At 44.8% G+C, this 14882-nt stretch overlaps 3 protein-coding genes across 3 annotated transcripts; all 3 read left to right on the top strand.

Annotated features, from left to right (window-relative positions):
- Positions 1-8167: 8167 nt before the first annotated feature.
- Positions 8168-8482, top strand: LOC125446670 (histone H4-like). The gene has a single exon (XM_048520416.1). It carries the CDS (start codon positions 8171-8173, stop codon positions 8480-8482), a length of 312 nt encoding a protein of 103 aa, XP_048376373.1. The 5' UTR covers positions 8168-8170.
- Positions 8483-11101: 2619 nt separating this feature from the next.
- On the top strand, positions 11102-11866 carry LOC125446481 (histone H1-like). The gene has a single exon (XM_048520091.1). It carries the CDS (start codon positions 11102-11104, stop codon positions 11864-11866), a length of 765 nt encoding a protein of 254 aa, XP_048376048.1.
- Positions 11867-14087: 2221 nt separating this feature from the next.
- Positions 14088-14666, top strand: LOC132206251 (histone H1.3-like). The gene has a single exon (XM_059639632.1). The coding sequence runs from the start codon at positions 14088-14090 to the stop codon at positions 14664-14666; it is 579 nt and encodes a 192-aa protein (XP_059495615.1).
- Positions 14667-14882: the final 216 nt, after the last annotated feature.

Raw genomic sequence — 14882 nt, 5'->3', positions numbered from 1 at the left:
ATGTCGTTCCTGTCAAATTATCATTGAGCTCCCTTTCGAATGCTTCAATCAAATCTGCCTCACCCTTCTCTGGCAATGCATTCCAGACCTTAATCACTGTCTGAAAAAACCTTTCCTTTTTATTCTTTTGATTCTTTGACTAATTATCTGTGCTTTCTCATGACCAACCCTTCCATGCATAGGAACAATTTCTCCCTCATCTACTCTGTACAGATCCCATATGATTTTGAAAACATCCATAAAATCCCCTCACAGTCTTCAGATCTCCAAGATAAACTGTCTTAACTTGCTGATTCTGTCCTTGTTTCTGATTTTTTTTTAATCCTTCATAGCACAGATACTTCATCAAAACTAGTTCAAAATCCTCAAACACTACTAATGGAACACCCGTATCATAAGGACTGATTTTTTTAATTGGAGAAAACAATACAAAACAGAGATCAACTATGAAATATGTCTGTGATAACAAAGTGTGGAGCTGGATGAACACAGCAGGCCAAGCAGCATCTCAGGAGCACAAAAGCTTCTGCGCTCCTGAGATGCTGCTTGGCCTGCTGTGTTCATCCAGATCCACACTTTGTTATCTTGGATTCTACAGCCTCTGCAGTTCCCATTATCAATGAAATATGACTGTGATGGGAGTATTGTCTACACTCTGCAAACAAATAAAAAATAAGAAATCTATGAAACTGTTGCATTTATATAGCCGCTCCACGTCAGTACAGTATCCCAATGAAATGAAATGAATTCACTGTCATTTTCACTGCAGAATAGGAAGGTCCTATGCGCTCAAATTAAATAATCTGCTCTACTGATGTCTAGGTACAAGGACAACCCCCTCAATTTCATTTTCCAATCAGGCTATTTACATTCATGTGGTAGACTATCTACAACTCAGTTTAGTCTCTCACTAATTGCTCACCACCAACAATGAAACCCTTCATCATGTCTACTTGATGATATAACCCTGCATCAATATTTTAACCAGTGACTTTTCCCTAGACTGGGGGATTTCAGGACGAGAGGGCACATTTTTAAGGGGGCTGGAGAAGGAATTAAAAAACATGAGGGCAATTTTTTTTCACTTAGAGTGGTTCAAATGTGGAATGAACTTCCTGAAGAAGTGGTGGATGTGAGTACAGTTAAATATTTTAAAAGGCATTTGGATAAGTACATGAAAAGGTGATATTTCTTAGAGGATGTGAGGACTAGTTTAGTTTGGGATTATTGTCAGCATGGATTGGTTGGACCAAAGGGCCTGTTTCTGTGCCGTATGACTCTATGACTGTATAACTCCTCTGAGTAGACAATTCATGTCTCCTATCAAAGGTTCATTTATTGCCCTTCCTGTTCTTTCACCATTTTTGGGGATGGGAGACTCACTTTGGATAAGCAACTGTATATGAACTGAATCAATTTTGTGGTTGCATAAGCAGGAGAGAAACTGCAAACTTTGTGACAACTAGCTTACTGCTTTACTCCTCCAAGATCCTTTACCATGAACCTTCAAGGTCCACATCAGAGGTGTTGCTATTAGTCAGGACACCTTATCAGTACAGAGACTCAGTTTAACCTATTTATCAGGTATGGTTATTTCTAAGAAAAGATCTTTTACACTGATTCAGTGATGCTGCTATAAGCATACAAATTAGGAGCAGCAAGAGGCCATTCAGTCTCTCTAAACTGCTTCATAATTCAATATGATCACGGCTGATCTGATTGCGGCCTCAATTCTGCATTCCAAGCTATACCTGATCACCACTGGTTTCCATATGAATGACGCCCTTGCTAGTCACTTACTGCTAATAATGATGGAAATGTGTGCAATGTGAGGAACGTCCAGCAGTAGAAAGGAGGGAACTAAAACTGTCAAAGTGAAATACACGGTAGAAACCAAAACAGGGATAAATGTGACAAAAGATTCAGGGTGATAAACAACCAAGCTGGGAATGGGATTGTAAAAAATCAGGAGTTCATCCCGAGAACCAAGTGGGACTGCTGTAAATTTCACAGAGTTATGGACCTGTACAGCATGGAAACAAGCTGATTGGTCCAACCTGTTCACGCTGACCTGATAACCTATATTAATCTGGTGCCTTTTGCCAGAATTTGGCCCATATCCCTCTAAATTATTCCTCTTTATTAACTCAATAGACTGCCTTTTGTAATTGTACCAGTTTCCACCATTTCATGTGGCACGTCATTCCATACACGCACCACCCTCTGCGTGAAAAAGTTGCCCCTTAGGCCCCTTTTAAATCTTTTCCCTCTCACCTTAAACCTATGGCCCTCTAGTTTTGGACTCCCCCACCCTGGGGAAAAGACCTTGTCTATTCACCCCAACCAATGTCCCTCATGATTTTAAAACCTCTATAATGTCACCCCCTCAGCCTCTGACATTCCAGGGAAAATATCCCCAGCCTATTCAGCTTCTCCCTATAGCTGAAACCTTCCAACACTTGCAACACTCTTTTGATTTTTTTCTGAATCTAGATTGCCTTTTACAACTGTACCAGCCACCGCTTCCTCAGGCAGATCACGCCATATAAGCACCATGTTGTACATGGAAATCTTGCTTCTCAGATCCCTTTTGAATCTCTCCCCCAAACCTAAACTTCCCCCTTGGCCTCTAATTTTGGACACCCTTACCCTGAGGATAAGACCGTGACTATTCATGACCCTCATGATTTTATAAACCTCTACAAGGTCAGTTCCTCCAGAGAAAATAGTCACAGTCTATTCAGCCTCTCCCTACAGCTCAAACATTTCAACACTGGCAACATCCCTGTAAATCTCAACTGAATGTTTTCAAGTTTAAGAACATTGCAAGGAATTTATTGCAGTTTTCCAAAAGTGGCCTAACCAAAGTCTTAGACAGCTGCAACATGATGCCCCAACTCCTGAGCTCAAATGTAAGGCTGTAATTTATTTTAGGGGTAAAAGAAAGAGGTGTGGGGGACTCAGTTACTAGGAATCATGAGTTCAAAGTGAGAGGAGGAAAGTTTAAGGGAGATCAGCGTGGAAAGTTCTTTACACAGAGGGTGGTGGGTGCCTGGAACGCGTTGCCAGCAGAGGTGGTAGATGCAGACACTTAGCGTCTTTTAAGATATATTTGGACAGGTACTTGGATGGGCAGGGAGCAAATGGACACAGACCGTTAGAAAATAGATGACAAGTTAGACAGAGGATCTTGATCAGCGCAGGCTTGGAGGGCCGAAGGGCCTGTTCCTGTGCTGTAATTTTCTTTGTTCTTTGTGTAGCTTTGTCACCAACATCCACATGGAAGATGGCTGAGAAAATGCAGAGAGATTCCCAATGAGAAGCAACTTGTGGTCACCTAACAAATTAGCCAGGGTATCCTGAAGATGTTCGGGACAGATTGGATGGGAGAAGATGGGCAGCATGGTGGCTCAGTGGTTAGCACTGCTGCCTCACAACCCCAGGGACCGACTTTCGATTCCAGCCCCAGATGACTATGCATGTGGAGATTGTACATTCTCCCCGTGTTTTCATGGGTTTCCCCTGGGTGCTCCAGTTTCCTCCCACACTCTAAAGACGTGCAGGTTAGGGTGGACTGGCCATGGTAAATTATCCCATAGTGCCCAGGGATGTTTAGGCCGGATGGGTTAGAAATGGGAAATACAGGAGTAGGGGAATGGGCCTGGTTGGGATGGTCTTCAGTAGGATGGGGTGGACTCGTTGGGCCGAATGGCCTGTTTCTACACTGTTGGGATTCTATGATCTGTGAAGATTCCAACCAGGTCATGGCAGGAAACGAAGGATAGATCAGGATGGAGAGAATAACCATGCAGTGCCTTGAAAGGTGTCAAGGACAGATTCTACACCATGGTTTAAGTTATAGCAAATATTGTTGATGACTTTGACGGAGGACAATTTAAATCTGTGTTGGGGCTAGGTGAACTGAATGCTTTTAAATAACAAACGGCCTGGGCTTTGGGTACTGAGAGTATATTTGAAGATCCTGGAAAAACTGAAGAAAAGGATTAATTAGCCTCCTGAGGCATTTGGGGTGGGGAGTATGTCCCTGCCTTTTCTAAAAATGTCCTTGCTCAGGATGGGGGCAAAGAGCCAAAACAGGGCACAGTTTGCAGGTTCCATCCTAAAGTCCAACAATGTCAAGGTATATGTTGCTGGCAATTTCCTCCTCGGAGTTTTGCCCTTAATTAGCGCGTTTGGGGGAACATTTTCAGGTCAATTATGAGCTCAAGCGGTTTTGATTTTTTTTCCTTTATTTGGTGATTTAACTCGTGCGCGTGCGCTGTTTTGAAAATTTAAATAACGCCAACGGCTAACGGCAGGTGGTTTGTGACGTCACCCAATCCTCATTTGCATGAACGGATTGAAAATGTACTACACAGCGACAACCAATCAGAGGACAGCGTATTTTAACCAATGATGTTCAACTACATTTCTGCGGCGTGCCCTTTTTTTGCCGGGCAGAGGAAGACCCAAAGCCCAAGCTTGTTTTAATCCATCAGCCCGCACATCGAGCACCGCACCGAAAACAATTCTTTCATTTCTTGCAAATTATTCTAATTGCATTTTCATACATTGACAAGCGTCTTTCCCAGGAGTTAAAAATATTTTTCTCTTACGTCTAAAAGTAAAAGCAATAATAACTCAATGTTCCAATCCGTGTTCTTCCACCCGCAAACAGTTCATTGTGTCTCTGTGGTGAAAATGAAATTAGCGGGAGTCACAGTGCTCGCAGTCCCAACCGTGGTATTGTTACTGTTTTAAAGATCTGTTTTAGTTTGTAATCACCAGTATTCTCACATCTAAAAGTAGCTCTCAGGCCAAAATTGTGCGACGTTACAAAACTTAACGGATAGCGCAGAGTCGGTCTAGGAAACATTTTCACTGCGCGGCTTAAAATTTTCAAAAGACAGACATGTTACCAAAAGCAAATAATTCTTGTTCGACACGTCAAGTGTGCGTGTTCAGGACACTTGCATCCAATTTCGCCAGAAAATGAATAAGGCGCTGGGAAATCCAGTGACCATTGTAAAAATTGTGGCGATTTCCGCCACTGTTAATATATTGTGCAGAAGCGCGTCTTTTATTTCTTCATAAATTGAACTAAATTACAACGAAGAGCAACTGAGAAGCAATTTTAAGATCAGATATTTAGCTCTCATGAAATAAAAAAAAGTGAATGTTGGAAATCTGAAACTAACAAAAATGTTGGAGAAACTCATTTGATAATGATAAAGATGTAGTCAGACCTGCCGAGATTCTCCAACACTTTCTGTTTCAGATTTCCAACATTCGCATCATTTTTTTCTTTCATGAGAGCTAAATGTGGTCTGGTTGCACAATAATCGGTTTCCGTGTTCTAATTTACACGGAGGGAGTGTGTAGCGACAAGTGTTGTTAAAAACGGTTTTAAATCATGCTCAGTAATCTTGCCCCAATCTTACCCAATAGTCGAATCTACACGCACCTCATCTATATTTAACACGCTAACCTCAATTCTTAAGAGTTAACACGTCTCCAACGGTTTCCTTAACACTGACAGTAAATAGTTAAATCACAAGAATGTCAAATCAGGCATTCCATTTCCATTCCAGGTTTGCACATATTCAAAGATTTCCTCCAAATCCTTTGTTGCTTCTGTAGGCAAACAGTAGGTTGGAAGAAGACAGCAATCCTGGCAGCATCTGGAGGAAAGGTCGGGGGGGGGGGTGCGGGGAGGTGGTCAGCGTTTTCGGGTATTGCCCTTCTTCAGGACTGGCCTACTGGCTTCTAGCTGGCCTATTGCCCACGTGTACAAAAACCAAATACTGCAGGGTGCTGGAAGCACGGAGTAAAAACGTGGTAAAAATAGGAAAAACTCAGCAACAAAGGAGAGTAACAAAGGTCATGTTTCTCGTTGAATGACCTTTCATCAGAACTGAAGAGAAATGGAAAATTAAAAATTTTAAGAGTGCGAAGGAGACAGGAAAAACCAGAGAGAAGATAGGAGACAACGTGAGGCAAGGGGAAATTAAATAACAAAAGATTTCATGATACAACAGTCAAAAGCATTGATCATAAGGTGCAGAAAAAAGGCCTTTCAGCCCAACGAGCCTGTTCCACCACTCAGTGAGATCATAGCTGATCTGATCATATTCAATTCCATTTTCCCGTCTTTTCCCATAACCTTTGATTCCCTTATTGATTAAAAGTCTGTGTATCTCAACCTTAATAGCCCAGCCTCGAGAACCCTCTGTGGTAAAACAAAATTCATAGATTCACTGCTGTCTGAAAAAAGAAATTGCTCCTCACCTTTGTCTAAAATGTACAACCCCCTACCTTGAAAGTATGACCTCTGGTCTTAGACTCTCCCACAAGTGGAAACAATCTTCCCGCATCTAATCTGTCAAGTCTTCTCAGAATCTTGCATGTTTCAATAAGGTCACCTTTCACACTTCTTTATACCAAGAATCTCAGGCCCAATCTATTCCGTCTGTCCTCATAAGACAATATCTCCACATCTGACATTAGTGGTGAACCTGCTCTTCTCTGCCTCACATACCAGTATACGTTCCTTAAATAAGCTGTCCAAAGTGTTCATAGCATTTCAATTGTACACTTAATACCATGTTCTAGCAAAACCTTCCTATTGGTGCAACAGTCTGATATCGGAACATGTATATGCCCATAGGTGTTCACTCCTAGCGTCACCTAGATAAAGACTCAAGGCCCGAACTGGAATCTCACTATTGAAGGGAAGTCATAAATCAAGAAGCACGGTTAAGTAACAAATAAATTTAAAATTTAAGCACTTAAAACTCAAAAGGGGTGGAATAAGCTGTGGGACATGAAGGCCAAACCAGGTCGTTGTTAAGAATTAGTGAGACTAGGAGACAGTGTGGTCAGGTGTAAGCGGATTACTGAGGATAAACGAGGAGAAAGATATGACATTGGTCTACTTACAACTCTCAGTTTGAACAAGGCAGGAATGATCAGAAAGTATTTATTGAAGGATGGAGACGACAAGTCCATAATAAGGTACAGAATAAAGTCGAACCTGCTCCGCGATTCAATGACATTATGGCTGATTTGATAATCATTAACTCCACTTACATGCCTTTCTTTCTAGAATCCTTCATTCTCTTACTATTTAAAAATCTGTCTATTTCCGCCTTGAATATACTTAACGGTGCAAGTGCAGCTATCCTCTGCGGTAAACAAATCCAGATTTACGACGATCTGAGAAGCAATTCCAAGGTATTCTACGTGTCCACATGATGCGAAACACTTGCTTCCCTTACATTCACATATGACTCAATATAATGGCCGTGACTGGAGATTTCTCGAGAGTTGAAGAAATAGTCAGATTTTGGATGGAACAGGTGCTGACGGATTTGAGAAAACGATTGTAACTACGCAAAGATTTGTAAGAGGAGACCAAGCATCTTGAGGGCAGCATTCGTTTTCTAAATTGCGAGACTGTGACATGAAGAAGGAAGATGATACTGCCAATAAAAAAAACTTCGGGTCGTTAAAATATTTAGAGCTGTTCGCTAAGATAGCTATGCTGACCACAGCAAGTATCATGCAAAGATACTGAAGTTCTAAAAGTAACATTTGCCCAATTCCTTTCACTTTAGCCAATGATTTAAAAGTTAATCATTTTGTTTTTGAAGGTACAATAGGAAAAGGACAATAAGGCGATGGGAGGGCGGTGAAATTGCGATGCTTGGAGAGAAAGCGTATAGGACGATGACCAAATTTAATGCGTTGTATGAAGGTACTACTCAGCTTTGAAAAATCAGAACCAAATTTTGGTGTTCCTCGATCTCAAGTACCAATCTTTGCTGAGTGTGGACCTGAGATTTGCAGCAAAATGTGCAGTTCTGTTGACAATAAGTCAGAATAAAATGTTTTTGTTAACAGGAGCAATCTGTTTTAATCTGTCTCTCTTGCATTTGACTGTGTATTAGCAGATTATGGGGTTGTTTAACAATGAATGATTATTTTGCTCATTCCGCAGTTTTGATACATTGCGTTGCGTTGATGTGAACAGGGGCGGGCGGCAGGCGCAATGCGTTGCTCTTTGATTCCGCCCCTTTTGCGTTCTTCACCCAGGTCCGCACCAATAGAATAAAAAGAGTTCGCCGTGCGTTCTCCTATGGTTACGGGTGTATTTTCATGTTTGGTGGTGATGTCTGGTAGGGGTAAAGGAGGCAAAGGCCTTGGTAAAGGTGGTGCCAAACGGCACCGTAAGGTTCTTCGAGACAATATTCAAGGTATTACTAAGCCGGCTATTCGTCGCCTAGCTCGCCGTGGAGGTGTTAAGCGTATCTCCGGTCTTATTTATGAGGAGACCCGTGGTGTTTTGAAAGTTTTTTTAGAAAATGTTATAAGAGATTCTGTAACTTACACCGAACATGCTAAACGCAAGACCGTTACTGCTATGGATGTGGTTTACGCTCTCAAACGCCAAGGACGAACTCTCTATGGATTCGGTGGCTGAAAGCTGTTAAGGAAAATACATCGGTGGAAAGGCTCTTTTAAGAGCCACAATTTGTTCTCAAGAAAGCTGCGGGCCATGTTTGAAATTGTCACCATCAATATGGTAGCCACAATATTAAACTGAGTATTGTCGCCTGAACAAATCAGTTCAATCCCAGACGGTCTAAATTCAAGACGTCAATACGTGGAGTAGCAAACGACATGGAGGTACTACAAATGAATGTACGGCTCCTTCGTACATCCGCAGCAATTGTCAACCAGAAGTGCAGAGTGGATGCTCCATCTCGCTTCCTACAGAGGTCCCAAGTAACAGCAAGAAATAGCTGCTGGCACTGGATTCTGCAAAAGTTAAGGGCTTTGAAAACGTTGCAGCAATAGTAATTAATTAATAAATAACCACATTTCTCCCCAGACGATCGAGGCGCAGCTGCAAGGTTGAAATTTATACTTCCCAGAATTCTCTGGCTAGCAAAGTGCTACATAAATCCTTTAGAGATGCAGTTGCCAGGAGGTGAGGAACCAACTTAAAAGTCTAAGATACAACCTCAGGTTAGTGCATATCCTACTATCAAAAAATTGAGAAAAGCTTGCACTGTTAAAGTACAAAATGAAACTGCAAGTAAAATGGTCGGACTCGTAGTTTCTATCCTGTCCACGAGGATGAGAGAAAAAGCTGAAAATTGTGTTTAAAATTTTGGACCCTGTTCTGTTATTCAATAACAGAAATAGTTCTAGAGAAACTCAGCAGGTCTGGAAGCATCAGTTTCGAGGCCAGGACACTTCATCCGCCATTCCTTAAGACTAAACTCTAATTTACTAGCTGCCTCTTCATACCCATTGATTCCCTTGACTTATCAATCTGTCCAACACAGACTTAAAGGAAGTTAAAGATTTGGCTTCTCCTACCTTCTACAGAAGAGTTCCACAGACTCAACTGCAGGAGAAGAATGATTTATCATCTCCATCTTACATGCTAGATGTGTGTTTTTGAGACACCTATTTCTATTTCCTCCCACAATTGGCGTCGTCTTTTCAAACCCAGCCTGTCATGACCCTGCAGGAGCTTGTGCCTCAAAAGTAACATCTCTTGTTCTTAACTCCTATAGATACAGATACAAACTTTCCTCAAGCATTCCCATCCCAAGTATCATTCGAGTGAATCTTCTCTGACTTATTTACATCATTTCTTGAAGAAAAGATTTAAGCTGCACACTAATCCAAATGTGGCCTCGCCAACACTGTACAACTGCAGGAAAGTATTCCATTGCCCTTGCACTTGAAAAAGCCTCAAGTTGGTCAATTTAATCAATGCCAACTCTGCAGTCAAACCCATTTTCTCACTCTGCTCCCTTACCCCAGCAAATGCCTACTGTTCTCGTAGGCAGTGACTGGTCATATCACTAATCGTGTAAAAAAAATTCTTACATCTGTACCCATAACATTAGGCAAAAACCTTAAATCAGTGTCATCCATTCCTTGTAACGTCAGCTAAAAGGAATAGCTTTGTCCAACCTTATCCAAATCTGCCAATATCTTGTACAACGCTTTCAAACTACTTTTCATTTTCCGTTTTCCCTAGAATGGAACCCTAGTTTCTCCAATCTAACCCTGTCACTAAAATACTTCACCCTGGGAAATGTCCGCTGGACTCTTCTTACATCCTTGCTGAAGAGTGATGGTCAGGACTACTCTACTCAGGGCTTCACCAAAGTTCTATGAAGATTCAGCTTTCTCCCACTTTTGAGCTCAGTACTTCAATTTATGAATCCAAGGTCCCATTCAACCCATTTAGAATTCATTAGTACATTAATAAGTGTCATTATGTCTAAATTGCACCTCCCTATTTCTTCTGCCAAAAAGAATAACATCTTTCTTATTTAATTACCACTTATCTGCTCGTTCTACTGGATCATCCTGTTGCAATGGATTGGCATCATCCTCATTGCCATTCAATTGTTAAATTGTGTTCTACATTCCAATATTCAAAGCATTGATGTGTAAGGAAAGGGACGGTGCTCATGTCATGTTTCTTGAGGAAACTTGTGCGTTTAACCGAAAAAAAAAGACTCCCTCGCGGCAAATGCCTACGATTAAAATCATTCCCCATGTAAACAAAACCTGTCTATGCTACTGAGACGAGGCTGACCAAGAAACTTGCAATTTCACGAGCCACTACAATCCGGGCCCCCCACAGGTCAGCGAGGCCTGGCCTCGGTTCGGGGCAGTGTTAGAAGCAGGAAAGTGCCGAAAAGACGGCAGCTGGCCGCGGAGCCGGGAAGAATGCTCTCCTGGAAGGAGCTGGCCGAGCGTCGCCGAGCGCCGGTAGTGCCCCAGGCAACTTGCGGCGCCCGCACTGAGGTGGGTGAACGGTTCGCGGCGGAGCCGGCGCCCCATTCCCCTTCGCGCGGCGGAGGGCAGACATAAACTGAGCTAGCGCGGGACTAGGGGGTGTGGCGACGACCTCGCGCCTCAGTCCGTAAACGGAGAGGGCGTGGGTCTGTTAGGTCCGCACCGGGGCTTTAAAAAGCGCGGAGCCGGGCCGGCCGGCTCCACATTGCAGCTGCGGCTGTGGGTGGAGGCGGAGGACGTTTGGTTGTGAGAGGCGACGAGCTATAATTTGATGGACCGTATTACGGACTCTGAGCCGGCTGCGTTGGATTTTTCCGCCCCGGCAGATTCCCAGCAGCCGGCTCCGCCTCCTCCAGTTCCTCCGCCGCCGCCGCCACCTCCTCCCGATGAAGGTGAGGTATTAGATATCGCAGTCGCAGTGAAGAGGAAGCGACGGCCGTATCGCCACAAAAAGTTTGGTTGCACTGTAGCTGAACAGATCATGAAAGCAGTGGCGGCCACTAAAGAGCGCCGGGGCCTGTCGGTAGCTGCGATGAAGAAACTGTTGTCGGCCAGTGGTAGCAACATGGGGCGCAACAGATCGCGGCTCAACCAGGCCGTACGGAGTATGGTCAAAAGGAGTTCTCTGGTGAAAACATCAGGTAGTCTTGGTGGATCGAAGTCGGCCCGTATGGATGGAGGAGCTAGTAGCAAACTGAAAGCATCTTCCCAGAGAAAAATGCCGGGCGTCGTCACACTTTCTGAGGCCCGCAGACGGAGGCGGGTGGTGAACCGGCGGAGGGTAGAACGAGTGAAACGACGGTCTAGGCAGCCAAAGAAATCCTCAAAGGTAAATAAACGGACGGGACGGAGTTTAAAACGATCGACGGCTTCGAAAAAAGGGGCCCGAATGAGGAAGTCGGTCGACATCGAACCGAACTCACCCCGGCATGAAGATCCCAATCCCCAACCGCAGCTTGAACCTAATCCCCACCCTCTCGTCGCCAACAGTAGAGAATCAACTTGTGGAAAAAATGGCTCTTATCAGAGCCTTTAACTTAACATGAAAAAGGGCCCAGAACAAGTCAGACATTATACAAATAGTTAATGTATCAGACATTACATAAAATAAAGTGATTTAATAAAAGGAGAATTAAAGATTATTGTGTCGCTTTATATTGTATGAAAGACGAGATCACGTTTTAGGTGTAGGAACTTCCCAGATTGTTGGGCTACTGCCCATAGATTCAACTGCTAAAAAAAATGCTTTATGAGCATTGAAAAACCGTTCGGTTAGCATCCCAAATATAGTCAAAATTTCATGGGCACGTGAGATGAGACTGGCTAAAATTGGCCGTTTTATGCAGCTCATCCCGCAAGGCGCCGTGGCTTTGTTACGTTGCCATGTTGTAGGTATCCCTCCAAACGTAAAAGTGAAGGCGGGGGTTGATGTGATTTAAAATTAAAACGCCACGTTAGAGATATTCCGTTCTCCCTTCTGGTCGCATTTCAATTACATTTGCCTATTCAATCAACCTTCTTAATTCCAGAAGCCAGGCTTCTGATGAAGATTCAGAACTCAAAATGTTAACTTAGTTTCTCTTACCTTAAATGCTATCAGACATGTCAGTTTCTCCAGCAATTTGTTTTAGTCCTCTGGTAGGAAATGGTGCACTTTGATAGTGCTTTCGCTGCAATGGGTCAGCCTACTGGCACCTCAATTGATAAGACCCACATAATACTGTAATGACGCTACAAAAGCTGACTGATCATAGAAACTTTACAGCGTGGAAGCAGGCCAGGGAGGATGTGCAAAACTTCACATAGACAGTCGCGCGAGGGTCGAATCGAACCCGGGTCCTTAGCGCTGTGAGGCACTGAGCCCATCGTGCCGTAAATCGCGTTGTATTCTCGGTTACAGCAAATTCTACACTTACATCCTTTGAGACCAGCCACCCGCGATCACACCCGCTCCGTTCCATCACAAATCTCCCCCTTCTTTCCCTTCCTCTCACCCCTGCCTTGCAAATTAACATGTACTAATGATCAAATTGGGATTTTAATTTTAAAATATCCTCGTTCCGCTTGTAATGTCGCGACAACCATTTTGTGTTTACATCGTCTAAGATGCTTTGTTGCAATCTAACTACACGTTGTGAAGACCTCGAATCCTGGGCCACATCAGATTATTCCCACAATCACGTAGGACTGGAAACCAAATTGCTGCAAATGACTGTGATTTGACGCACTTTTTGGTATTTGAGAAATAAACGCACATTATTTTATGGGGAGGCCCAACTATTGGGTATGGTTGAGTTCTGTTTGCTGCAGTCATAAAGAGTGGACCAGTTAGACTTAGCTGCACCTTGAGCAAATGCAAAATTTTGGATTAATGCACGAACAGCACTGCTGTCCATTGATGCAATCGGATAAAGCTAATAATGTGCTGGAAAAAGGGGAAGGAGCGGAGACTGACATAAAGCCGAAACGATCATTCCGTGGGTTTGTGTAGGTACGACAGGGCGAATGGCTTCTCACTACACTGTCATAATTCCCCGATTTTCTATGAGTGCAATCAAATGTGAGGGCCAATTCCTACCTTACAAATGGTGAATCCACCAGTTCATGCACGCACATACAGCTCCCTTCTAATCCCACCTCAAAAAGCACTTGTTAAAAGGAAGGCAGAAAGGGGATGGGTTTGGAAGAAAAGACACTTTTTTACTGATAAACGTCTCCGTGTTTTAACTGGAGAAAGGGAACATTAATTTAAGGTTTAGTGTGGATCGGCGTACGCCATAGGGAGGTTCTGGGGGAGTCTGAGGAATTTACGGAGCTCGCAAGCGAGCGGGATAATTGTTTCCGTTTCTGTTTCACTTTGTGGTTCGGGTGAAGCTGCTGGAACAATCCCTGCCCGCTCTAGGAGCACGTGGTCGGGGTCAGATTGGGCACGGGGTGGTCACGTGGCTGGTGAGGTACACGTGCCGGAAAACGGGCCACGCACCGGCTCCCAGTCGGAGGACTCGCCTCTTTCACGTCCGCTTTGAGCCTTGAAAAGGCTCCGGCGCCGCTGCTGCATCTTTAATTTCCGTCCTTGCAGCGTCGGGTTGTGGTTGTTGCGAAAGGAAGGGTGCCGAAGGCGCCGCCCGGCGTTGTCAGCCACCGAAATGGCTTCGGGCGACCTGGTCCAAGGCTCTTCCCGGGGCAGGAAGGGGCGTCGGCGGAGGAGCCCGCCTAAAGTGCGGCAAGTGGCAGCCGCAGGTGGGGGAGCGCCCACCATGGCCGGACACATCCTGGAGGCGGTGGCATCTTCCCAGGAGCGCCGCGGTCTGTCGCTGGCCGGTATCAAGAAAGCGCTGTCGGCCGCCGGCTACGATGTGCCGCGGATCAATTCGCGGGTGAACCAGGCGGTGCGGAGCCTGGTGTCCGCAGGCTCGTTGCTGCGGACGGCGGGCGCTGGGGCCTCGGGCTCCTTCAGGATCAACCGGCAGCAGCACCACGAGGACGGGCAGAACCGCCCGGTGCCAGCAGCGGCCGCCGCCGCTAATTCCAAACCCCGCGGTCGGCAGCGGAAGGTGGCCAGGGGCGGCGGCCGGAGGGGCGGCAGAAAGAGGAGCCCGGCCAGGAAGAAGCTACCGCCAGGCAGCCGGAAAAAGGGCAGAATCGCTGGCGGCAGGAGGAAGGCGGCCAAGGGAACCGGGGTCCGGAGACCTAGCGGTCGGATCCGGGCGCCTCGGAAAGCGGGTAAGGAGCCGTCAACGGCCGCTGAACCGCCGCCTGGAGGACAAGAAGCTCAACCACAAACGGGAGGAGAGAGCGGCTCCGAGGACCCTGAACCTGTGGCTGGGAAACGCTGAGGGAGCGAAGAAAATAAATAATGAAAATAAATCAACCGTAAAAGGCTCTTTTCAGAGCCACCGATATATTCAGAATAGGAGATCACAAAAACCTAAAGAAATGCGAAAGGTGTAAAACAAAAACCAGAAGTTTCTGGAAAAACTCAGGAAGTCTGGCAGCTTCTATGGTGAGAAATGAGTTAACGTTTCGGGCCGGTGACCCTTCCCCAGAGATCA

The sequence above is a fragment of the Stegostoma tigrinum genome, chromosome 34, assembly GCF_030684315.1.
Source record: "Stegostoma tigrinum isolate sSteTig4 chromosome 34, sSteTig4.hap1, whole genome shotgun sequence".
Classification (NCBI taxonomy): Eukaryota; Metazoa; Chordata; class Chondrichthyes; order Orectolobiformes; family Stegostomatidae; genus Stegostoma; species Stegostoma tigrinum.
The sequence above is the reverse complement of the archived record's forward strand: the minus strand, read 5'-3'. Positions and strand labels throughout refer to the sequence as shown.